Source organism: Paramisgurnus dabryanus, chromosome 9 (assembly GCF_030506205.2).
Source record: "Paramisgurnus dabryanus chromosome 9, PD_genome_1.1, whole genome shotgun sequence".
NCBI classification, from domain to species: domain Eukaryota; kingdom Metazoa; phylum Chordata; class Actinopteri; order Cypriniformes; family Cobitidae; genus Paramisgurnus; species Paramisgurnus dabryanus.
In genome coordinates this window covers 15,552,525-15,578,081 of record NC_133345.1, presented here as the reverse complement: position 1 = coordinate 15,578,081, position 25,557 = coordinate 15,552,525, and the positions used below count along the sequence as shown (strand labels likewise).

Here is a 25,557-nt window from a genome sequence, read left to right as displayed (position 1 = left end):
AAACAACATTAGGTTAGGCGGCGTCAAACGGAACCTGTGTTTGCACATTAGGCTTCACCGAGGGTGTGCTAAGGACGTCGGCAATTTGGCAAATATATGGTAAGCTGTTTTAAACAACTTTGAAGAAATGTGGATGTTAACTTCAGTTGTGCTCGACTTTTAAGCAGCATGGGTGTGGAAACGAACGTAAACAGTGTGGTGGTAAATGCGTCATCTGTTTAAAGACGTTCTGATTGGCCCGATCTGTCAGCGCGGTCTGACGTCGTCCGTTCTAAATGCCGGTAATCCTATATTTTTCGTTCACACATAGCGCTTACCGGTAAATTACTGGTATCTTACAACCTGTCTTACTGGTAAATTTGGAGCACTGATTTACTGGTAAGGTTCTGTTCACACATGACATGTTAACTGCAATTTACCAGTAAAGTACCAGTAAAGACTGTATGTGTGGAAGGGACTTATGAAAAACTACCATTTAGTATGGTTTTTGTAGCTTTTCCGTTTATGGGGACACTCTCTGTGTCCCCGTAAACCACGTTTATAGCATAATAAACATGTCATTAAACACTATTCATGTCCTCGTTAACCACCTAGACCAACCCACACACACACACATGTTCATTGTCTGTGGCATCTGTAACCTACATTCACACTTATTGGGTCACAGTTTTTCATTACAAGAATTTTCGAACTACAGTCAATCTACTCGGGTCAACATCTCCCAACAACATGAACTTAATTTTCTTTCTGTTGAAATGTCTTTTGTTCCACCGATATGTAAAGATGACTTCAGTATCATAGGTGCATATTCTCCTCTAAGAATGAACCAGGTGAATGCATCTTCATTAGTGATTTTTGACAAGGTCTATGCACTTACATTATCATTATGCATCTGTCCCTCTATCACTTTGAGACATCAATGGGAAATCACTGACTGAGAGTGACAAAAAGCCAAATAACTTTGACTTGTGCACAGGAATAATCACTGTTTAATAAAATATATCAATGTTACTAGAGTTGTATTTTTTTATTCTTTACATAAAACTTGAAAATACACATGAAATCATAGCTATTTCAAGGCAATAAAAATAGTTCATTTGTTTGAAAGAGCTTTTAGAAATTAAATATAGTTAACAGTTCACATTATGTGTGTGATTCACTAAGAACGAATGATAAATCCTAATAATTAGGTGAGCATCTGCACTAGGCATCTGTAATGTTAATTGTTAAAATAAGAACATTATTAAATAAAATAATTTTAATATTAAGATAATTGTTTATCATCTGTGAGGTCAGTTCAGTTGTACAGTATTATATAAGAACATCAACAACAGCTGTTTCGTGTAGTCTCAGTCTATTGATGCAAAAACAATAAAATAACATTAAAATGACATTAAGCAAGCTATTATTTAATTGTCATTAAAATCCATCTAACCAAATGCACATATACAAAATATATGCTTCAATGCTAATATAATTTCTTGCTTTATTTGCACAGGGTAATTTCACTTATTTTACAGGAACACACGTTATCAATAATAAACCAACTTTAAAGTCTCCAATTCAATCTGGAAAATTGTTTCTACACATTATAAATATTTTTCCAAGAGGTTGATAACTAATTTTATTTACTTGGCGTTTTGGCTGGGTGGTTAATAACATATATTTGTGTTTTGTGGTGTCACACACTTAGAATGTTAACTATCTGACTTTACAGGGACTTTAATTTCTAAATGCAAACCTGTAAGAGATAAAGTAAAAATTAGAAGTCCCTTTTAACCGGCAGCTATGGGGTTTTCTATTGATTCAAATATCGGGTATGACGTATATACGATACTAGTACAGTAATTTGAACTCAGAACAAGGCAGCACTGTAACCAGGAGTATGTGTGCTAGCGTTTGAGAATAATCACAGTGCGATCAGATGGCGCGCTTGCGCGTTCCTTTCAGCACCTCGATGCGCGTGGAGAGCTCCCACCCCTCACGTTAGTTCGCGCGCGCGTGAGGATTCAACCGGTGGCTCTTGATTTCTGACTCAACGCGAACCACGAACGGGCTTCTAATCGCAACTCCGCCGCGTCGATTAAATCCTGAGAGGTGATACGAAACAAGACTTTTATGAGAACATTACACGGCTTTTGTCTGTGAGAGTGAGATGCCGTCCGCGAGGTGAGGGGATCGCGCTGTCAGAAGGATGCTGGTGGGAAATGCCTGTCGACAGAGAGGACGAGATTTGTCAGAAAGCGCTGGAGCTCTTGTCAGATCTTTGCTCTAAGGGGGAGGTGCAGAACGAAAACTGTTTGGATTTCATTTATTATTTTCGAGATCTCGCCAGGCCGAGGTATTCAGACTCAGGTAGGCGAATCTCGTGTGTCAGTCATGAAACGGTTAATCGCGCGTGCTTTTTCTTCCTCAGGATCGTGAACTGTGGTGAATATAGACTCCACGGTCCTCTTAAAATCATTACTTCATACATAAATGTAAGTTAAAAGTCCAGGGTACTTCACATGTGATTGAGTATTGACTTGTTGCTGAAAAATGTATTCCATTATGTGTTCATTTTCGTCCTGAAAAATCTCACATTTAAACCTAATATCACCTCGTGTGTATTCCGAGTCTAGTTGGTTTAGTTTATAAACTCAAATACCGTTTATAAAAATATCTGAATCATAGGGGATCAACTCAAATTTGCCATTATTATATATTTTAGTTTCAGCTTTTCCAATGTACGATCTTATCACGTTTTAAGAGCATCCTTGCTTGATTAATCTCATTAGGATTGAGATACATTTTAGCATTCATCTAGGAATTCTGGACTATGAAAGTCAGTATTAATATTGATAAAACCCAATGAACAGCTTTATTATTCATTTTTTTTATGCATGGGCACGTGACTGGAGCCATATACTGTAGCCCATGGGAGCTAAATATCTCTGTTAGTAACTGAGAGGTTGGAGGTTCAAACGCATTAAGGGTTGAGCCATGGACAGCCATTCTGTGCTACTGACCAAGTAACCATAGTTACCATCTATAATAACTGATTTTTTTAGACCTACTGAAAATTCATTTGGATAAAACATCAGCTAAATTATCAATAATTGTTAAATTAGCATGTACAACACAACTGGGAATGACAAGTTGCAAATCTTGGTGGCTCTGTCTTGGGAATTTTTTAAGCCTACTGTGTACACCAAAAAACTCACTCATTTTAAATTATATCAAGTCCCTTAAGACTATCTGACCCACTTAATTTAATACCATTACTTCATTAGCATTTTTACATTTGAGATATATTTAGATTTTTAAACTTAACAAAAGTCATATTTGGGGCAAGTATTCTCAAAAGAATATCTGCACAGGCTAAAATGCAACATTACAGCAATTAAGTCAGTATAACCAAACACATTTAGAAGATCTCTCTCTCTCTCTCTATCTAGCTCTCTCTCTCTCTCTCTCTCTCTTAAAATATTTAAAGGGCGATTTGCAGGTAAAATTTTTCAACGAATTTGTGCAATTTGCTTGTTGATAATAAACATTTAAACTGTTATCCATTGTATTTTATGTTGTTGGGTATCACAAAACCCGAAAAAGTATGAAAAAGTACAGCGGTTTGCAATGATTCTCCTTTTCCCCACAACGCACTGTATGACGTCACGCTGGGGAGAGAATTTCCCAAAGCCGCATTGAGAGCATTGAGAATGACTATAGAAAGACGAGTAAAGTACAGTTCTGATAGCGCAGATTATAGATAGATAGATAGATAGATAGATAGATAGATAGATAGATAGACAGACAGACAGACAGACAGACAGACAGACAGATGGATAGGCTAGAGAGATAGGCAGACAGACAGCCAGATAGCATAACGTTAGCATATCTTCGTGTAGAAAGTAAACAAACAATTAACATACTCGTGCATGCTGGCTTGAGGGGGATGATCCTGCCTGAAATGGGTGTAACTTTATGCGATCTTCAGCACAAACGGTTTTGGCAGCATGTCTCTAATCCTGGAAGCTGAGTGAGGCACGTCACATCTGTTCGCGGGGACCAGCGACCCAAACGCACTCACTTTCTTACAACCAGTAGCGGAATGGCAATCGAGAGAGTCGGGACTTTTCCGGTGGGTCGATCTGATAATAGTTATACATTTCGAGTTAACACAGTCTGGCGGCGTGATATGCATCCGGTTCCCGCAGCCCGCTGGTCAAACTGCTCAACCTCTCTGCTAAACAAAGTATATGAAAGTCCTCAACCTGTTCGGCAGGTCCAAACATGTACAGGATTTATAAAAATACGGTGATCAATGAGCGGTTCCTCCTCAAATGGCATAGTCTGTCGTGATGTAAAAAGCCACCGAACGCCTGTTTATTACAGTATGTATGCGGTCGGATCCGAGTGTGCTGCAGCTGCTGCGTATAAAATGATCGTGTGATTCGTTATCGCATAAACAATATAACAAAGCATTCTTTTATTTCACAAAACAATATATTTGAGATATTATTTGATAGACTAGTAAGTGTGGATTAAGGATGTTTAAAAATCTCTAGCCTGGTGGTCAGGACATGAATGGATCAAATCAGCAGATTTGCGAAGTTTTATTTATTTCCACAGATATCATAAATAATAATTATCATGGTAACTTTGCAGTATAACACATTATATATTTACTACGATGTATATATGATTTCCAAATTGTATACGTAAGTATTAAACAGCAATAAATGTCTCATCTATCTCTATGGCTCTGGCTGAGGCTTCCTTCACTTCTCCCCAACGTGACGTCATCGCAGAATTGCGTAAAAAAACCGTTAATACCAAAAACGTAAAAAAAGTGGTCTTTAAGACCATTTTTGAGACATTTTAAAAATTATACACATATCTTGAGTGATTTATGTACCCATTAATCGACAGTGGTGGTTAACCTGCAAGACGCACTTTAATTAACTATGTTTTGATTAATGCAGACCTTCCGCAAGGAAAACCCGTTTATTTTTGTTCTAAGATAAGGCGAGATGTTCAAATGCCACGAGCACATTTGGTTTAATCATTTGTAAATATATTGTCATATATATTATTAAAAGCTTTCAGCAGAAATAAAAATATGCACTGAAGACATTGTCTCCCTTACAGCTGGATACCATTGGATTAGAAAAAGGCATTTGACCAGCCTTACTGTTGGAGGGTACTTTGCTCTGTAGGAGATCAGGCCATTCAGACCAAGTGGATGTGTAAACTATAATTAAATAATCAGCAGCATGAAGCCAGTAAGACAAGAAAAGAGTAAAGAAAACAATAATTATCTAATGTCTCACTGGGCTGGAATGACAGTCTTTCTTGTGGTTTCCAGAATTCTTTTTGTTTGTTTGTTTGTTTGTTTGTTTAAAGGTTGGAAAATGCTATATTTTTTAGATTTGATTACAAGGAGCAATATTGAAAGGCACGTGTGTTTTTGCAATCATTAGTTTTGGATCTAAGCTTTTTCCTTATGGAAATAAAAAGCATAACAGTGTAATTATTCACTGCCATTGTTGGTTTAAAGAGAGGGACGATGTTTGATAAACCGCAGTGTGAATATCCTTTAGTAATTTATAAATGTCTTGCAAATCATAAAAAAAGGTTGGGTGCACTTTTAGGCTAAATGGTTCCATAAAGAACTTAACATCTGAAGAACCTTTCTGCTTTAAAAATGGTTCTTTAGAGTAAAGAAAAGTTCTTTAGATTAGTTGGTCGCAATTAGCAGTGTCACCCACATTACACCTTTAAATGTGATTATTACACCTTGTACAGGTCTAGAGACGTGCAATATGCAAATCATTATTTATAGCTGAAAGCTTTTCTTTATTTTATATTCACTGGAATCTCATTGATATGCCTCTCTGGTAAATCCCATGTGAGGAAGAGGCAATCTAAGCATAAATGATTGGATAATGATGCTTATTAAAAGCTTTTAAAGCAGTTTAGACTCAAAAAGACGAGGATGTACTCTCGGTTTAGAAAAAAGAAACATATTTAGTCCCATTTACTAGGTTCATTTGGCTGTCTTTGAATACGTGTATAACATGCATATTCTTCATCTGTATGACACTGGACTGTAAATGTTCATGCAATCAGCCAATCTTCCACTGCTTATAATGGTTGCTTTATATTAAAATACTTAAAGTTATTAATCAATCAGTATTTCTTGTGTGTTCATGCAATGTTAACATCATTATGCATTGTCACGGGCGACGGGCAGCAAAATGGGAACTTCTGAAACATGGCTCTTTGAAGATCTTTGTGTGTGTTGGAATGTTTCTATGGGTTTGTAGATATGAGCTATTGTGTGGCTTTTACTTTAAAGTGAAACTGACACTCTGTGGACTGAAATGAGTTTGGCTGCATTAGGAAAGTGTTCAGAGACCGCATGAAACAAAGTTTGGCAGCGACTTTCTTTACTAAACTCTGGTGAAAAAAAGGAAAACTCATATATCAAAGTAGATTGTAATTTAAGAAAAACCTAGTGAGCGCTACACGTGATCTGCATGGGAATATTTTTCATATATTTACTACATGCAAAGCATGGTTTTAGCAATTAATTTGTATCATCCACAACATGTCTATAAAGTGCACAAGTAATGTGTTAAATTTCATACGATACATCACTGCTTCCGTAATTGCTCTTACAATACTTTAATGTCAGATGCTGAATGGACTGCATAGTGCAGGTTATTTCATTATGTGATCCATGAACATGATTTGTGAGTCCCATTTGGTTAATCTCCATCCACAAATCTGTCTGCACACCGCTGTGCTGCATAACGTCAAATATGATATCTACAGCAGTAAAAGCAGAAAGCAAGGATAACATAACACCATTGACAAGTGATGAAGAAGGTAGTGCTGTTTAAAATTGGAATTTTCACTAAAATGGAAACATTTGTGATAATGTAAGTTCTTGAGTAAACAAAAGATATAACACTGCTAGTGATTTTCACGTATTTTAATGTCACACAAATCTTAGATTATGTGCATTTTACTTATACTAACACACCAAAAGATAATCCGGCTGATCATGCTGACAATATCCAATCAGAAAGCGAGATGATGGAAGACGGAAGCAGTCATGGCGCAGCACAAAGTGAAGTTGAAGTGAACTTGTACATACCATGTTCCCGCTGTCTCCACGACTTCACCCAAAGTATTTTCTTTTTTTATCCTTGAATTTTCTGTGAAAATCATTGCTAAACACTATCATTGATATTTCTTCCTGCATATCGTCCGCCATGCTTATTCTGAAGTCTTGAGAGATTTTACAAGATTTCCTTTATTTACAGTCGAAACTCTTGTTGAAAATCTGTTTGTGTGTGGTGTGCTGTTTGACACATTACACACACTATAGGAGCAAAATGGTTAAATCTAGGAATTTTTATACTCATATGTAGTCTATCACATTTGAAAATCGTATAAGATGTAAAAAAACCCTTTTGGTGTGTGTACCCGGCATAAATTAGATATTTATGGTATCTGTTAACTGAAACCGGAAGGGGCGGTCGGTTTTCGGGCGATCCTGTTTCCGGGCAATTCCCGGAACGCAAGCCTTCTAAGGAGTCGGAAGGCCTCGTTGATCCGGCGGTCGCACGGAAGTAAAGCGGAAAGAGTACAGGGCTGAAGGAGACGAGAAGAAGTGAAGTTCTTTCCGGTGAATGCTGTGGGTGAGACGGAGCGCTTGGGGTGCTTGGAGAAACGTATTTATTGTGGATATTGCAGATTGGGTGAAGTAAAACAGAGGATTGGGCCGAAGATAGATGAAGTTGAGTATCAAAGCATCCTTATTGAAGCATTTGTGTTGAAATGTACTACTTACTTCGAAGAGATTGTGTATATTGAGGAGTCACCGGAAACGCAGTGAGGGGAGAAAGGAATGAAGGAGTATTCTACTATCGGCCTCATATACACCAGACCTCTGGAAGAAAGAGGGGAGGATTTAGTATCAACGGAACTTAAGCCTTCTAAGAAGGAGTCAGAAGGCCCCGTTGATTCGGCGGTCGCAGGGAGCGAAGCGGAAAGAGTACGGGGCTGAAGAAGGCGAGAATTGTGTGAAGCTTACTCCGGCTAACGCTGTGGGTGAGACTGAGCGATCGGTGGGCTTGGAGAGATGGACTATTGTGGATATTGCAGACTGGGCGAAGTCGAAACAGAGGATTGGGCTAAATACAAACGGAGCTAAGTATTTAAGCATCCCTTTTGAAGCAGTTGTGTTGACGTGTACTATTTACCTCAAAGAGATTGTGTACATTGAGAAGTCACCGGAAACGCATTGAGAAGAGGAAGGAGTGTGTTTACAAGTCGTGGGTTTGACGTCTGGTCCATCCTCTGCACTAAATCTTTTCATCTATTCAGGGCTATTTCCCGGCTCAACGTGGTGAATCTGACCCTAATTCACCGTGAGTGTGTGGAGTCTTTTTTGACGTGTGTACACGTGAAGAATTGTAGTGTTGTGCTGTGCCAGTGTTGTCAGAAATCCCTCCCTAGGCCGAAGAGAAAGCCCCACATTAGAAGAAGTGAGCTGGTGATGCTGGGCGGCTGTTTTCTACATAAATACACCCGACTGCGACTCATTAACCCTTTCCCCCACCTGGTGGCGTCGTGGCAACTATGTGAAGTAAGGATTTGCTGTGAATATTGTGTGGAGTATCGAAGGAGGGAAGTTTGAGCTGGCTGCTGTGTGGAAAAAGCATATGTGCTGTCTCAGTGTATGATGATACGTCTGTTGAGGGCTTTCAGATGCCTGGCCCAAGAGCCCATTGTACCTCCCTGTATACTCACCTGCACGCCCAAGGCTAAGAGCCCAGTGTATCCCCCTGTATGCTCACCTGTACACCCAAAGCCAAGAGTCCAGTGTACCTCCCGATATACTCACCTGTACGCCCATAGCCAAGAGCCCAGTGTACCTTAATGTCCCTCCCCTGTGTGTGCTCAGGAGGCGAAGGCTAAAGACTGGAAGTCCTTTTTTTAAGTATTTAAATCCCCCTACGTGGTCTTTTAATCTTTAATAAAACTTGTTAAATTTTATTTATTCGTCTGTCTGGTAATTGGGGTGTTTTGGGACCTCCTCGGGGTGGAACGGAAGGAGGAGCGTGACCCGCAACAGGGGCGGTCCGCTCCTCACCTGTGACATAAGCAAGGCAAGTTTATTTGTATAGCTCATTCCATACACATGTAATTTGAATTATTTCAAAGGTAATTCAAAGTGCTTTACACAGAAATGTGGAAACAGATGAAGACGGAAAAAAAGACAAGCCGAGAATAATATGACTGTATTAATAGTATGTTGCTAGATTAAGTTTAATGTGGTAATTACTTCCATGTGTCAGAACACAGAAACCAGGTCAAGTACTATATTTGAGGTATTTATTTCAACTCCTACATACAGATCATGGCTTGATCTCCTCCTCAAACCTCAACAGCACTCCTAGAAGTGAAGGTACTAATGTAGGTCCAGATAACAGCAATCTTTACACTCGGGTACTGCTGTAAACAGTTCAACACAACACAGTTTTTGATGTTGTGGGTCACCATGTGGTGTGGGATATACAAAGATTGTCCCTCTTGTACCACCATTTGTAGACCTACACATTTTTCAGACTTACACATTTCCAGCCTGATGAGTTTCAATTTTGTATCTTTGGCTCATTCTACGTCATTCCACGCAAGAAGCATTTCAGTGTTAAAAAAGATGTTAAAGGCGTGCCACGGATGATTGATTGATGGACGGGGCAACACGCTAAACTCGCAAAAAAAAAAAACACAGAGGAGACAGAGAAACCAGCTAATGCAGACCCTTAATTCAATTCTTATTAAAGAAACCCTGGCCATATTTAAACGACCACTTTCCACTGACGCAAAGCTAGTGTTTTATTCCTATGAAAGGTAGCTGCTTCACGCACGTGAGGAGAGTTTGCAGACAGAGTTTTTACCGCTCATTTGCAAGGCAATCGGTTTTGACACCATGCACATTATCTTCCGAGGTCTTGCAGCTTTGCAATGAAGTCGACCACAACTTAAGAATGTGAATGGGTCATCAAAAAATTCCACAATTATTTCTTAATTATAAAAAAGCTTTTTGAACTATACTAGAATCCTCCACCTCACCCCACTGCGAAAAAGTAACTTTTACTTTGAGTAAAGTTAAAATTGCTTACTTTTTACTTTTACTTGAGTAGATTTTTAGACTAGTAACTTTATTTCAATAAAGTAACTGTACTTTTACTTGAGTAGAATAATTTATTACTCTTTCCACTTCTGAGAATAAGAAGTGGCTGTATCATTTCTATTGTAAAGATTTGGACCATTCCCGTCATTGAAAAGAACACATTGATTGGCAAGATGGCACCAGCGTGTTGCATGGCAAGCCATCGCATCCTGAGCATTTTAGAGATTGTTTATGTTTTTCTTTGGCTTTGGACGGTCTATCATGCCTAGCCTCTGGCTATTACTTGGCCTCTGTTGTTAAAACCCCGTGGATCGACCGATCACCGCTATTTAATGGATCTTCTGTACTCATCATTATCTCAATCTTACTCGTTGGACCTCATTGGAGTTAAAGCTGCTTTGCTAAATGTGAGTTCAGTGAGAAACAAAACATTTATACTTCGCTACTTCATGATTTCTAAAGAATTGGTTTTCCTGTTTCTAACACCTGTTTACTTACAGAGCTGTTAACTGCGAACTATAATGTTTTAAACACCCTAGACTAATTGGTCAAGGTGTGTGGGTGGCTATGCTACTTACAGACCATTTTAAATGTTCTGTCGGATCAGTGGGGAATATTCTTCCTTTGAGGTACATTTGTTCAAACTTGAACTTGATCTTTGGGGCTACCAGTTAGGGATGTGGCCACAGAGGATAATTTTATATCGGACCATAGACCATTCTTTTTTAAATTTTATCTGTCTGTTGCCACACCCAAATTTTATCTGTCTGTTGCCACACCCAAGGGAGCATATATGGATAATTTTTGGTCTGATGAATGAGTCAACGGCTAATCTTTTTGCCCAGGCCTATGCGAATAGCCCAATTTCGTCTACATTAGAAGCTGCTGGACCTTCATTTGAAACAAATGAATTGACTGTTGCTTTTTATTCTGTGTGTCTGCACATTACAAATGATATTGCTCCAATTAAGAAAAAAGCCTAAATCTTTGCCCCAGCCTGGTTTAATAATGATACACGGGCTTTAGACAGGCTTGTAGACAAGCTGAACGTAGATGGAGGAGTGACAAATTACAGATCTCTTTTGAAATATTACAGGTATCCCTTAAGAAATTTTCAGCATGCTGTTAAAGCTGCTAGAACAACTTATGTCTCAGAGTTAATAAAAAAGAACCGCTCACTGTCCCAAAACTTTGTTTAACACAATAAACACTTTCTTAAACAATATTTTTGTGCCCTAGCATTCTGTCTTTTGAACAGCACTTTGAGTAATGGAGTTGTGCCACCCTGTCTTAAGCAAGCAGTGGTTTCACCTTTACTAAAAAAAATTAGGCCTTGACCCTACAGAGCTGAATAATTATCAGGCAGTTTCCAAGTTACCATGTCTATTGCAAGTATTAGAAAAGGATGTTTCTTCCTAAATTACTTATTTTCTAATTGAAAATGATATTTTTCATAAATTCCAATCTGGATTTAGAGCTGGTCACAGCACAGAGACTGGTTTGCTTAATGATCTACTGATGGCAGTCGATGCTGGGTTGGGGGTTATTGTAATTATGTTGGATCTTAGTGCCGCATTTGACATGGTAGACCATTCGATCCTTTTGAAAAGCATTTGGAGGATGATGTAGGTATTAAGGGCACTGCTTTGAATTGGTTTAACTCATATCTTCATGATAGAACATTCTTTATGAATTTTGCAAATACCTCTTCTTCACTGGCTTTCTCAGGGTTCTATTTTGGGCCCCATTTTATTATCTTTGTACACGAGCCCTTTTGGTTCTATTTGGCATCGTTATGTCATCTCATATCATATGCATGCTTATGATACTCAGTTATAGGGGTGGCACGGTCCATGAAAAAAATCCGAACCGTTCGGTTCGCTTGTCTCAGTTCGGAGCGCGTGTGTGCCGTACGGTTCAACGGTTCATGGCATGCGCAATGTAGTCTCATGCCCTGTATGTGACCTCAGATAGCGTGTTTCCCTTTCGCGCGAAAGAAGAGGTGACTGGTTTTTTGTATAAGTACTGCAGGTTATGTTACATGTAGAAATGGCAAGTGGGAGAGAAAAGGAAGTCTGCCTGCAGTTGGAGGATGCGCCAGCGTCGTATAAGTTTGGTGTGTGGAAACATATTTTTATTTCATGTTACCATGATGACAGCGGAAATAAAACAATAGATTGAACTGCAGTCTATGGGTTGAATATGCTCCAACAGCCACAGGAGATCGCCTTCTCTCCGACTATTTATCTAATCTGAGGTACTGAATACAGTGTTTTACGTCTTTTCGTATTCAGCGCTATTTTTAGCCTTTCATTGATAAAATTAAAGCGGCTGATTTCCGCGTAGTTTCATTTTGCTAGCGTGTGAAAGTTGCGCGATCTTATTTCAGAAATTGCCCCTCAAAGTAATCAGGACAGAAGTGGCCAAAAGTGGACAAAAGAGACGGATTTAAATATTACAATTGTAAACGTTGTGTCTCTCTCTCGTCCACATATTCTCTCTGCAGTATTTAAGGAGCCTCTCAGTGATAAATCTAAGAGCTACACTGAAGTTGGCATTTTAATAAATGCAAGTTATCTTTGTGTGCTAAAAATGCACATAAAGTTCATGTAGATGGCAATACACATTCTCTTTTTTGCCAAATAAATGAAAAGCATGTTGAAATCATCAATGTCTTCCCTCTTGCTCTATCAAAATCTCATCTGGCTTTCCTCAGAGATGGTCCCAATAATGTGCTTAAATTTTTTTTAATACTGTATCCTAAATTATGGATAATTAATACATTAATAAGATAATACACTGTCAGAAATAAAGGTACAAAACTGTACCTTTTCTGTCACTGGGGCTGTACCCTAAGTTTCCGTTTGAAACCTTTACAGGAATACAAAACAGAATGCAATTTTGGGTAGAATGCAATTTTGACCGTACCTTAAGGAGCCTACATTGTTAGAAAAAAGTCAAAATATGTACCCTAACTGGGGCAGCACCCTTTAAAAAGGCAATTGTATGGACCATTAAGTACAGATATGTACTGGTAAAAATTTTGTATCAATATGTACCTTTGAGATACTAATATGAATTTTTGAGGTACTAATAAGCTCTCTTTGGTCCCAGAATGTATTTCTGAGGTACTTAAATGAAATCCTTAGGTGCAAAGCTGTACTTTTTGAAAGGGTACAGCCCCAGTGACAGAAAAGGTACAGTTTTGTACCTTTATTTCTGAGAGTGTACATTTCTGGAGTGTTAAAAATGTAAAGAAAAAATAACAACAAGAACCGTACTGAACCGAGAACCGTGACCATAGAACCGTGATACGAACCGAACCGAGGGTTTTGTGAACCGTGCCACCCCTACTCAGTTATATTTACCATTTAAAGTTGGAAATTTTAACTCACTACAGTTTTTAGTACTCTGTCCGGAAGAAGTCAAAATCTGGTTGTCATTCATGTGTGTAATAGGCAAACACGAGTTGTTGTCCCGTTTATAGGTGTATATTTCTAACTCGCTCATTAAATAACAAAAACACTATTGCGCCATTGACTTTAGACCAGGTTTTTGTTGGTCAATGGCGTAGTCTATTTTAGTTGCCTCAAAATAGCAACGCGCCAACAATGCGCATGAACACACCTTGTTTTTTAGACCAGAACAAAATTTAAACAACGTGGCGTTAAACGTGAAAATGATCATTGCGCCGGGTTGAAACTAGCCAAACAACTTTTGTCGCGCATTGGGCCGCATTGCGCCGGGTGTATGATAGAGCCCAATATATCAGTATCATGTAAGATGTTAATAGAAAATTGTTTAAATTAATGTTTTGAATAAACACATATAGTACTGTACAAAAGAAAAATAATGAGACATTAAAGGATTACGATTTTAATGATGATTGACACATGACTAAATGTTTAGGTTTCTTTCAAAATGTATACCCGTTAAATATTATTACTGCAGTAAAAGAGTTTTATTTTGATCATGGTGCCACGATCAGTCTTTTATTGTCTATTTAATGTTTACTTAACCAAAGTTTACCATGTTCATAACATTTTAACATTTGTAAACTTATGGACAGAAACCACAAACTTACACACATTTGTCGAAATCTGTGAAATCCTGTCAACTCTTCCTTTCCAAGCAGAGCATGCATGACCTAGACAATCTTATATCTGACTTCAGAACCGCTGAGACATAGCATCAGAATAAAATGTTCGAGTGTTATGATTCTTTGACAGAAACTCTCTGCCCCTGTTTTATCCCGTTAACAATTTATCATGTAGCAACGCATATGAGAATTTAACCCACACAAGATGTTTTAATGGAAAAATGATGTCTCCGTTTCCTTTAGATTCATAGTTTAACATTCGTAACTGTTTGGACAGAAGGAGTTACGAGCATTGAATGTTTCCATTGTATCGTGGTGGATTAAGGAAATTATACTTTCAGTGATAGTAGTATTATTTTGTAGAAGACACATCAATATGAATGTTATGCACCAAAATTCTGGATTTTATTAAAGGAAATAAAAGAAATGACTTAGGAAAAACCCAGATGCACTGAACGTCTCACTCTGACATCCGCAATGTCTGGGGACGGAAATAAAATAAAGTCTCATTACACGATAATGCCAAGGCTTAGTGGAATAAAATTAACTTTATTTCTTACATCTATCCTAAACAAAATAGTGAACTAAAAATAAAAAAATGACAAAAACTGGGTATTTTACAATCTATTTTGTTCATTACACCCCTTGGGGACCGAAACTGTGGAATCACCCATCCATGATCGCCATCTCCCCTTGTCTTTAGGAAACCAAAACATTTGTTATTTTCGACGAGGTATTTGTTCCAGAGTTAAACCACTAGCCAGACCATTAAACAAACACAGACCGAATTAAGTTCTGTCTAAACACGTAACCGCGACAACACACATGTATCCGGTGAAACTGTCTATAAACAGGACATCCACAGTACAAAAAGTCTTATAATAGTATGTGCCTGGTTTAAGTAATAACAGTCAAAGTAGATTTATTAAGAAACACTGAAATTTAAAGAGGATGATATTTATTTATAATTATGCAACTCATTTACCGTGATATGAATGAATTTATGAATACAAATACAAGGTATTTTAAGTCTTACTTTTTCAAATGATTCAAACTGGACTTGGGCTCAAAGGCAATCCAGCAGACCTAGTTATGTAATTAAATCTAATGTTACAGTACTGGTTTTATGTTACTGCATGCAGCTGACTGTTTGAACAGATTACAAATGTGATCCATCACTGAACTTAATGTCATTATTAGGCAGAGTCTGAATAGATATGAAATAAAACCAGTGAGTGAGATCTCTTGGGATCTAATCAGGAGAAAAGAAGGGTACCATTCATTTTGTTTAGCATTAAAGCGAATGTAGCAATGAAATATTCATTACATTTATTTTAGAACCGCTTTGGATATTATAATGTTTCTTTATGCAGATGTAATTGTTGTGATTAGTGAAGTGGACAGAAATATCCAGACAGGGTCAAAGATAGGACACTGAGTTTAAACAATTATATTGTCCATCCCAATGAGTCATGTGACCTGATTTGAAAGAACAGAGTTAGAGTTTCTCTCTTGAATGCTCACTCCTGATTAACTAATGTTCCTGGTTTTAATTAAAGTTTAGGGATTTCATTAGAGTCACTCATCATCACGATCAAAGAGCAGTGCCTGAGAACAGCTATTCGGTTTAATGACTAGGGAATCAATATGGAATCTACTGTATTCATTAAAGAAGCCAGGGCAGCTGATTTGTTTTGCACTTGAAACCAAGAAACTGATCGAACCCTGTGTGGCTACTTCACTTGCACAGCTAAACTGTTCAATAATTCTTTGTTTGTGCTTGTCTAAACTGAATGGCACTGTTACGAATCGAGTGCATTTTCAGTTCTTGTGATCGAATGGCTGATTTATTTTTTTGCAATTTCTCTATATTGTTTTTACATTTATCTATAGCTTGTACAGAACCTGTATCACGAAATGATATACCTATAGTCACGTAAATTTGTGAGCCTTTCCATGACACTTGACACGTTTTCCACCTTTTTGGGTGAACATCATTGTCACGGATTGGTTACTTAACTGCTTTTTCCTATTTTCAAACCATTGTCGCTTTGGTTTAGGGTTAGATTTGGTGTTTGCATTAGGATGTCACTTTAATACAATTTTTTTTCAGATTTATTTTTGTATATTTTCTAATTTTTAAACCATTGTCGCCTGGCGTTAGGGTAAGAGTTGGGTTTGGGTAAAGATCAGTGGCGGCTGGTCACTAGGGGGCGCTGGGGCGCCGCCCCCTTAAAGCTGGCCAGAGAGGAAAGCTACTTTAACATGTTACCAAAAAGTTAAATATATAGTGCAAATTAATACAAAATAAATTCATTTAGTTGTACTATTTCACTGTTAGTCATGTTATAATTTATTTAAAACAATTAAAAATCAAAACTGAGTTCGTTGTGTGTGTGTCATGTTTGTGTGTCTGGGGCGCACCCCTAATGAGTGTCTATGTAGGTCAGGAAAAAGGGTAAAAACATGTGACCTGAGGCTGAGCTCTAAGTGGCTGGTTTCGGATCCGCCCTGGGGCGCAGGACTGTGCGTCCCAAACACTCCCACTTATGTTGAAAGCGAATCAATATTGCTTTTAATGTTTTTTACCTCCTGTGATTGGATGGTTCGAAGAGTCTCATAACCGCGTTGGAGATTGCTGTGTTAACTGATAGCTACAGTACAGATCAGTGAAAGCAAGTGAAATATCTTGAGATGAAGGAAAATATGCTTTTATCCTTACAAAATCACCCTTTACAAGGTATTTAATTGATGAAAAAATAAAGGATTAAGAAGCTTGGATTAGATCGACCAACGGAGTCAAATGATGGCAGTCTGTGTTCTCCACCACTTCTCATGGCAAACGGAGTTGGCTAGCTGGATATTATGTAAGTCTTCTTGAGTTTTATTTTTTCCCTGTTTGCTGTTTTAAAGTCTGAATGCGTGATAGACGTGCACGTCACGACATGAACTTTTGTGGCGCGTTTGAGCTTGTGTTGCGTGGACATAATGAGAGCGAGTGCTGCTCATATAATTTCGTGGCTTGGTCAACTTTGTTGTTAGTTTTGTTGTTGTACAGTGTTGTAGAGTTTAAAAAGCACCCACGAGAAAACCACTGTTTTTAAGGAAACTTCACGAACCGTGCATATTGCGCTGTATGTACTCCCTGTTGTGAGGGAAAAATGTGCTTGTGCTATGGCTATAAAAGCAAAAAGAAACATACGAGCCTGTGATTAGGCAACTTTAGTGTCTCTTTTTGTGTGTATTCGGTCGCGTTAAACGAAAAGTCTTTGACGGAGATTAAGCAGGATAAAGAAAATATGAGCGCCATTTTGGCAGATGCCCATACAACTCAACTTGAGAATGTAATTCCTATTTATGTCCAGTTGGTGGCAGTGTGTTGCTCAAATGACGCCCTGGTTTCTAGATATTCTTGCGATATTTTGATGTCATACACTGATTGGTCTGCGCATGGCTGCTGAAGTTAAACACTACAGGTCAGGAGCGCTGCAACAAGACGCCTGTCTAAGGTAAAGATACAAAATCTAATGACAAGAGTCTGCATTAATCTGCCTTCATGCGTTTATTACATAAGATGGTTTCAGATGAGTTTAGTTCAATTCAGATTTTTAAATGTTTATTGATATTTTAATCACAGTAGTATTTTGTTATTTGATTTGTTCATATTTGCCTGTTCAGCATAAAGCTCCGTGTTTTATTGCCTCCGCTGTCACTGTGAGAAAAAAAACATTAATTCATCTGCTTCGTGTGATGGTAAAGTGATGCACGGTCTCCGTTTATCTGTTCTCTAAACAAATGAATAAACACATTTGACTTGTATGCTCGTCTTGTAAGTTTATGATTAAAAATGGACATGTGAACGAAAATGAAAATAATTAAAACATGAAATGACGGATAATAAATGACTGCAAAGTGCGAAGGACTCTTTACAACGCTGTTTTTCAAAAAAAAAATGACGGAGATTGAAAATGTCTATAGCAACCTCTCTCTCTCTCTCTCTCTCTCTCTCTCTCTCTCTCTCTCTCTCTCTCTCTCTTTCTCTCTCTCTCTCGTTGCTCTGTGTGTGTGTGTGTGTGTGTGTGTGCGTGCGTGCGTGCGTGAGTGCGTGCGTGCGAATGATTACCTTGATATTAGTTAATTACAGATTCATAGTACGTTTATTTCGTACGTTTGATTTCAACTGTAACATTTTCAGCATTAAATGCTAATGATACTCATCACCTGATAAATGGCTATTAAGAGTACTGCATTACTACAGTAAAAGTTTGATTTTTAGTGTGTTTGCGCCCCCCCCAAATTTTTTTAGCACCAGCCGCCACTGGTAAAGATGTCATTTTATGTAAATCTAACCCTAAACAGAAGCGACAATGGTAAGAAAATAGGAAAAAAACAGTTGAGTAACAAATACGTGACAGTGACACGTAAACAGAAATTTCGTGATACTAGGTTGTATTTACAGCTATAATAATAACGATTAATTTCAGTCCAATTATTTATGAAAATAACCACAGATTTTTATAAAATTAAAATGTTCTTTAGAAATTTCATCAAAAACCCTTCAAAACTCGTTGAACAACTTTTTAAAGGAATAGTTGGTAGCACTTTGCCGAATGGTAATAACTGAGTAATGTTAGGGTAATATTATTTATTAGCTTAAGCCAGGACTAGACCTTGGTTTAACTAGGAATATAACTAGTTTTAACAAAAATGCCCTACTAAAAATATTAATTGTTTGCATTTTAAGGCAAAACAAAGGACACAGATGTATTTTAAGAAATGTCAGTGCAAGTTGTTTTCAGTTCGGACAGCTCTTACATTAATTATCTGGGAAACCGCCCTTAAACTCTAAAAAAATATTGGGTTGTTTTTAACCCCGGGCTGGGTAATTATATATTTACTCCTCCATCTCCAGCGAAATGGGCGTCCTCTGGAGGAATATGTTGAAGAGATCATGGACTTGATCTGGGGCCATGCTGAATGCATGCTTTTGGATGGGGCTGGGTGATCATTTATTTATGATGATTTCTCCTGATCTATCCAATTTATCCCTTATTGATTTTCTAAATTATGTCCTCCAACTGATTGGCTCTACATTCAAAGTTAATATTGTTACTGAGGACAAATTTAGTCATCATCCAGTCCCATCCTGAAACCACTGCAGTGCTCCAGCTCACTCAAAAACTTTCCCAGTGTCCTTCACCTCACCTGATTGCTGCAAGTGCCACGCTTGCTCACCTGAATGTCGTTCTCTCCCCACGTGGTACATGCTTGTTCTCCTCATCCACTAGAGGCGCACGCTCGATCTCCAAGTCTCTGTGAGGTGCGCGCTCATTCTCCTGACTCCAGCCAAGTGCACATTTACCCTCCTGAACTAGTTGTGTTGGCTGTGATGACACTGGCCTTAAGATGTGTCTGGGCCGCACACATCTCCCTTAACTGAAGCACCTGCTGTCTACCCTGAACTCAGCCCAGCACCTGTTGTCTACCCTGAACCGCGTCCAGTGCCCGCTGTGTACTCTGAACTCAGAGGGTCAAGGTCGTTGTGGTGGCAGTGAAAAAACTGGCCTTGGGATGACGCTGGCCTTGGGATGCGTCTGGGCCGCACACACCTCCCTTAGCTTCCCTAAGGAAATATTTTTGGGGGGTATACCTCAAAGCTTCAGTGGCCATTAGCTTCTCCTACACTCCTGTCTCCTGGGTTGTCTGTTTTCCAACCGTGCCTGTTCTTGCCCCGCCGGCACCCCCTGTGGCTTCCTGCTCTGCTGGCTGTACCTCCTTGGCCACCTGCACTGCCTGTTCCTTCCTGGCTTTATCTGTTACTGCCTTGAAAGAAATGAAGTAATTTCACAGAAACTACATGGTATCAGGACTTTAAAATACAGTATTGCCTGTTTCTACTTAATTTCTCAGATGTGCTGATATACCCATAATAAAGCAGGGGTGGGGAACCCTGTGTCCTGGAGGGATACATCTGTTAAGTTTAGTTCAAACACTCCTGCAATTAATTTCCAAGTAATCCTGAAGACTTTGATTAGATTTTTCAGGTGTGTTTAATTGGGAACTAAACTCTGCATGACAATGGCCCTCCAGGACCAGGATTCCCCACCCCTGCCATAAAGTATCCTTCTAGTGATGCTCAGTGTTGTTTCTTTGTAATTACCTTGAAATAAATGAGATAGAAAAACAACACAGTATCAAGGCTGTAAAATGCAGAATCACTTATTTCCGTTTGTTTGTGAAATAGGCTACCATATGCTGAAACTGTTGAATTTAAAGCGTAACTAAACCCCTGGTCAGAGCCTGACTCCACCCACTGCAATATTTGAAAAATGCAAGAAAAGTGGGCAGATCCCAACGGAGATAGAGGGGACGAACTAAGTGTGTGGTGAGACCGTAACAAGGGCGTGGTGAGCTTGAACCTGCTTACGTCACGAGTCATTTCTTGGACCCAACATCCAATAGGAAAATTCAACTGCAGTAGCCACCGTTCAACCTCAAGAGGGCAGCACTCAGACGTTTTTACACCATATATTGTAGTATTGAAACACTTTATATCCAAATGTCAAAAAACTTACTCAAATCAAAGAACAGCACTAATAAAGCATCATTCTCACAGATCATTAACTAAAAAAAGTTGGTTTGGGGTTTAGTTACTCTTTAACAGACAAATACCTGGACTGCAGTGCCTACTAATCGTTCTAATGCTGATTGGTTCATGCAGCGCTGCATGAAGTCAATCACTTTATCACTTATGCACAGTTTTAACCAATCCCCCTGAATGCACACCTGTATTTTTCTTTAATCTCTCTTTCTTTTTTGTTATGTCACAAAGCATACAAAGTTATATTAACTCTAAATTATCAATTTAAAATTATGTACAAATATATTGCCCCCTCCCATGGTACACAGAGTTCGTACGGCTGCAGGCTCCACCGCATTACAAATTCAGAATGACCACACTGTTTAAAAGCATTAGCTGAAATCTGCAACTTTTCCCCCTCTCTCACAGTTTCTGTTTTAACATACAATTGCAAGTTACTTTTAGAGCAATATTTGTTATGTGGGATGAAGTAAAATGAAGTTTAACTGACATTACCCATGAAATTGTGCCCAACTGCTGAAATTATAAATTATCATATATTCTATCCCATTTTCATGTAAGACCAGTTTTGTATGATACCTGACTATCCTTTTATCCAGATGGAATGACGGGTATTTTGGACAAGCATTAATTTTGGAAATGTTTAAATTGACACATCTTCATCAATTTGGCTGCCTGTCTATTCAGGAATACAGAAAGTCACCAGGGACATGGTTTTTTTTTGACACTTGGCATGTCTTGATATGCTCTTTTTAGCATAAAGGCACACATACTTGCTTAATATGAATATAACAGCTACAATTTGACAAGCCATTATTTTTACAGTTAGTAACGCTTGTGAAAATTGTACAACGTGGATTGCAGCTTTTCCACTGGGACTGGTTGCCTGTGGGCATCAAAACTGAAGGGAATGCTATGTCACCACTGAATCCTGCAGGTTTATAATATTATACTGCGGCATGTTATTTTGTATTACTCCGATTTATATTATGTTGTTACGTGTTATATTACTTTGGGAAATTATATATGTGTAATATTACAAGTGTATAAATTGGGTGGTTCTTTTTTTAAGTATAATTATGACATTCTGTCTCGTTCTTATTCTCTGCAGAGATAAGAAGCTACTCATCAGATGTAAGAATTGAATAAAACACAGATGCAAATGTGAATCTTAAATTACCGTGTGTGAGACATGAATGCAGCAGTTGATCTGTGTGTGCATGAAAGTTTTCTATCAAAGTTTTAAGGTTCTGGTTATTTATCATCCCAGTAGCACTAATCTGTGTTAAACCTGAACTGGAAAATGACAGAAAACAACAAATGTTTACTAATAATAGTATTAGTTAACATTTGTTGTTTTCTGTAATTGTACAGTATGGTGCATGTGCAAATTTGGCAGACATTTTTATCCAAGGCAAATTGCAGTGCATTCAATCTTTAAATTTTTTAACAGTATGTGTATTCCTTGAAGATCAAATTTATGACCTTTGCATTGCCTCGTAAAAAGTGACTTTTGGTTGAATAAAAATAAATAAAAAAATAATACAGACAATCAAATTGATTTGACCAACTAGTATACTGCTTATAATTTTGATTGGTCCACCCTAATAGAAGCACACCATTTCTCTCCCTCTTCTATTAGAAATATCTGTGAGCCTGCTTTCACTGGTGGTGACTGCCTGTGGTTTGGCCCTTTTTGGCGTCTCTCTCTTTGTCTCCTGGAAATTGTGCTGGATTCCATGGCGCGAACGAGGCCTTTCGCCCAGCACCAAGGAGGGACATCCAGAGCCGCCTCACCCTCCTCCTCCACCCCTTCAACCCCATCCCATCTATACAGAGGTAGACACCACTCTCGACCGCCAAAAAAACGCCAGAGGTTCAGTGGTCAAGGAGACCACGGTGCCGCCAACCCCAGTTTCTCCAGCAGTACCGGGATGTCCTCCAGCCGTCCCTGTGCCTGAGGCAGCCCTGAAGATAAGTCACACTTCACCTGATATCCCGTTGGAGGTGGAATCCAAAACTCAAGAGAATGGTGTCCATGGCAGCACACGCATGCAGAGGCAAGTCACAGACCCTTCCTCAACATGTGTCAGGTAAGTCAAGGTTTATCTGTTCATTAATGCATTCTGGTCAATTTTCAGTGTCTAACAATAAGAATGCTTCAGAGGTCAATATTGCATGTAAACAAGGATTATCCAAGTCTCCCCTTTAGATAAATTGTGCCACTTGGTGACCACATCTTTGCAAAACCTGAAAAGAATGGTGGAATGCAGATATTTTTTAAATTGTGTCCTGAAATCACAAATAAACAAAATAATCCCAACCAACAATTTAACCTAACATCAACTGTTACAACTTTTGTTTCCTAACCTTAAGTTGCGCTAAATTGTGCCATATTGAGCACTGCAACCATATTTGAATTATTTATTTCTGTAGTGGATAAAATTGATCTTATTTATAGGGCTGAGGGATGGCCAGGGTTATTAAAATAGTATATAATTTATAAGGTAAATAAAGAAGTAATTACATTTTGTGGTCATAATATTGTGTTTTGTATAATCCATGAAATTTTACAAACATAAGATACTTCCTCGCATTTGATTATTTTCATTCTACTAAAAGATCAGATTAATTCTGATATGATGTGATGTGACATTATATGATGATATGAGCAATAACATACTGTGCTTATGTCTACACAAACATCTTTAGCCATGAATGATACAGCTCTATCCTCAAGTACAATATTACAGCAATATATATACAGCTCTGGAAAAAAATAAGAGACACTCCAGTTTTACCTTAAATCATCTTTCCTACATGTATTGTGTCCAATATCTGTTGAATTCCAACAAAAGAAAACTTTAGGAGTGACATAAAGTAATGTAAAAGACAGAGCATGATAGGACAAATAAAAGATTATTATTCCATCAAATATTCATTTTTGAACTGTTCCTATTATACATGTAAACATTTGCATTGAACATTGTGCTGTTGAATATAAATAAATGTACTGTAAATGAATATAACCTTGTTTTCTTTGAGGTATTCAAGATCTGAAAACATTGCATATTTTTGTTAGTTTGTCAGTTTCCTGCAAATCAGTGTTTACTTAAACGCATACATCTATATAGTAAATGATAGAATTTTACTAAGAAAATTAAAATAGAAAAACATTAATAATCTTGAAGTGGTCTCTTAATTGTGTGTGTGTAACACAACTTTTATATAAAGTTTTAAGTAAAATCACTTAAAAAGTATTTTTCCTGCTGAAAAAATAGTAACAGAATGTTTTGCATATGTTTACATTGCTAAGGGTGCTGTGCAGTGATGAACAGAATGATTGGATATACAGCGATCATAGCTGTTTTGATCATAAATCAAATTGGGCAAGAGCGCCATCAAGTGGATAATATCAGAATTACAGATTACCATGAAAACTCGTCAAGAAAGCATCATTGGCAGGGAAATGTTTTCTCTTAATTGATGAGATAATTTGTCAGTGGCAGGGAAGGAGTTAATGTCCTCATATAACTAGGGCCTTGTCCTGGATTAATCTAAACCATTTTCATGAAACCGCCCCTATAAGTGTTCCCCTTAAATCATCATTTCTTATATATTTGGTGTGTATAGGCATGCATGTATTGTATATTGTTGCACATTCCAATCTGAACATTTGTGTGATATACAATGGCCTTGGCACTTTATGTCCATGTGCACTATATTAATGTTTAACCTCATTGATCATAAATTTTCACTTTACCCTCATTATTCCTTTTGTATCTTAACAATGTACTATTATAAACGTTATTATATTCTGTTGTTCATAATTGATGTACTCTTCCAGTTAGCCTCACTAGTTTTGCTTATAACTCATACTTTTTTTGACAGCAGGCAAAGTTCAATTCGTCGTCAGATGAATCAGTCTAACCCTGACTTCACAGTGAGCCAGTTTCAGAGACAGGACTCTCTAACTGGTATGAGCCTTGGCCAGCTAAAACCAGAGCTCTACAAACAGCGATCTCTGGATGGCGAGGATAACCGGAGCAATCGCGTGGACAGCTGTGGACGCCTCCATTTCATTCTCAAATATGACTGTGACCTGGAGCAGCTCATTGTCAAGATCCACCGAGCCCAAGACCTGCCTGCCAAGGACTTCTCTGGAACCTCTGACCCATATGTGAAAATTTACCTTCTACCAGATCGCAAAACAAAGCACCAAACCAAAGTGCATCGTAAGACATTAAACCCAGTGTTTGATGAGGTCTTCCTGTTCCCTGTGGCGTACGCAGACCTGCCCACGAGAAAGCTGCACTTCAGCGTCTATGATTTTGACCGCTTTTCACGGCATGATATTATTGGGCAGGTGGTCGTTGACAACTTTCTGGACCTAGCAGACTTTCCTAGGGAGACTAAGATCTGCAGGGACATTCAGTATGTGTCTTCGGTGAGTAGCAGATTTTTTTTTTAAACGTAACCTTTAGTCTGCTAAAATGTTGTGTTGTTGTACTTGTTGGACATAAAATGTTATATGAGTTTAAAGAAAGTCTTTTTAAATCTTTGTTTGAAACTGGTTTTTAAACCTTTCAAATCTTTAATAGATCAGGAAAGTATTTTTACTGAAGGAATGCACAAATCCACTCCTATATTGAAATTCCTCCACCT

At 38.2% G+C, this 25,557-nt stretch overlaps 1 protein-coding gene across 2 annotated transcripts in view; it reads left to right on the top strand.

Annotated features, from left to right (window-relative positions):
* Positions 1-1,924: 1,924 nt before the first annotated feature.
* Positions 1,925-25,557, top strand: part of syt9a (synaptotagmin IXa) — a 51,286-nt gene continuing 27,653 nt past the window's right edge. The window contains exons 1-3 of one of the 2 annotated variants that reach the window (XM_065270009.2): positions 1,925-2,355; positions 22,535-22,985; positions 24,787-25,339. In XM_065270009.2, the coding sequence (XP_065126081.2) occupies positions 2,208-2,355; positions 22,535-22,985; positions 24,787-25,339 (1,152 nt within the window). In that variant the 5' untranslated portion in view covers positions 1,925-2,207. Of the gene's footprint in view, positions 2,356-22,534; positions 22,986-24,783; positions 25,340-25,557 lie in introns of both variants that reach the window. The other variant, XM_065270008.2, reaches the window with a different exon arrangement.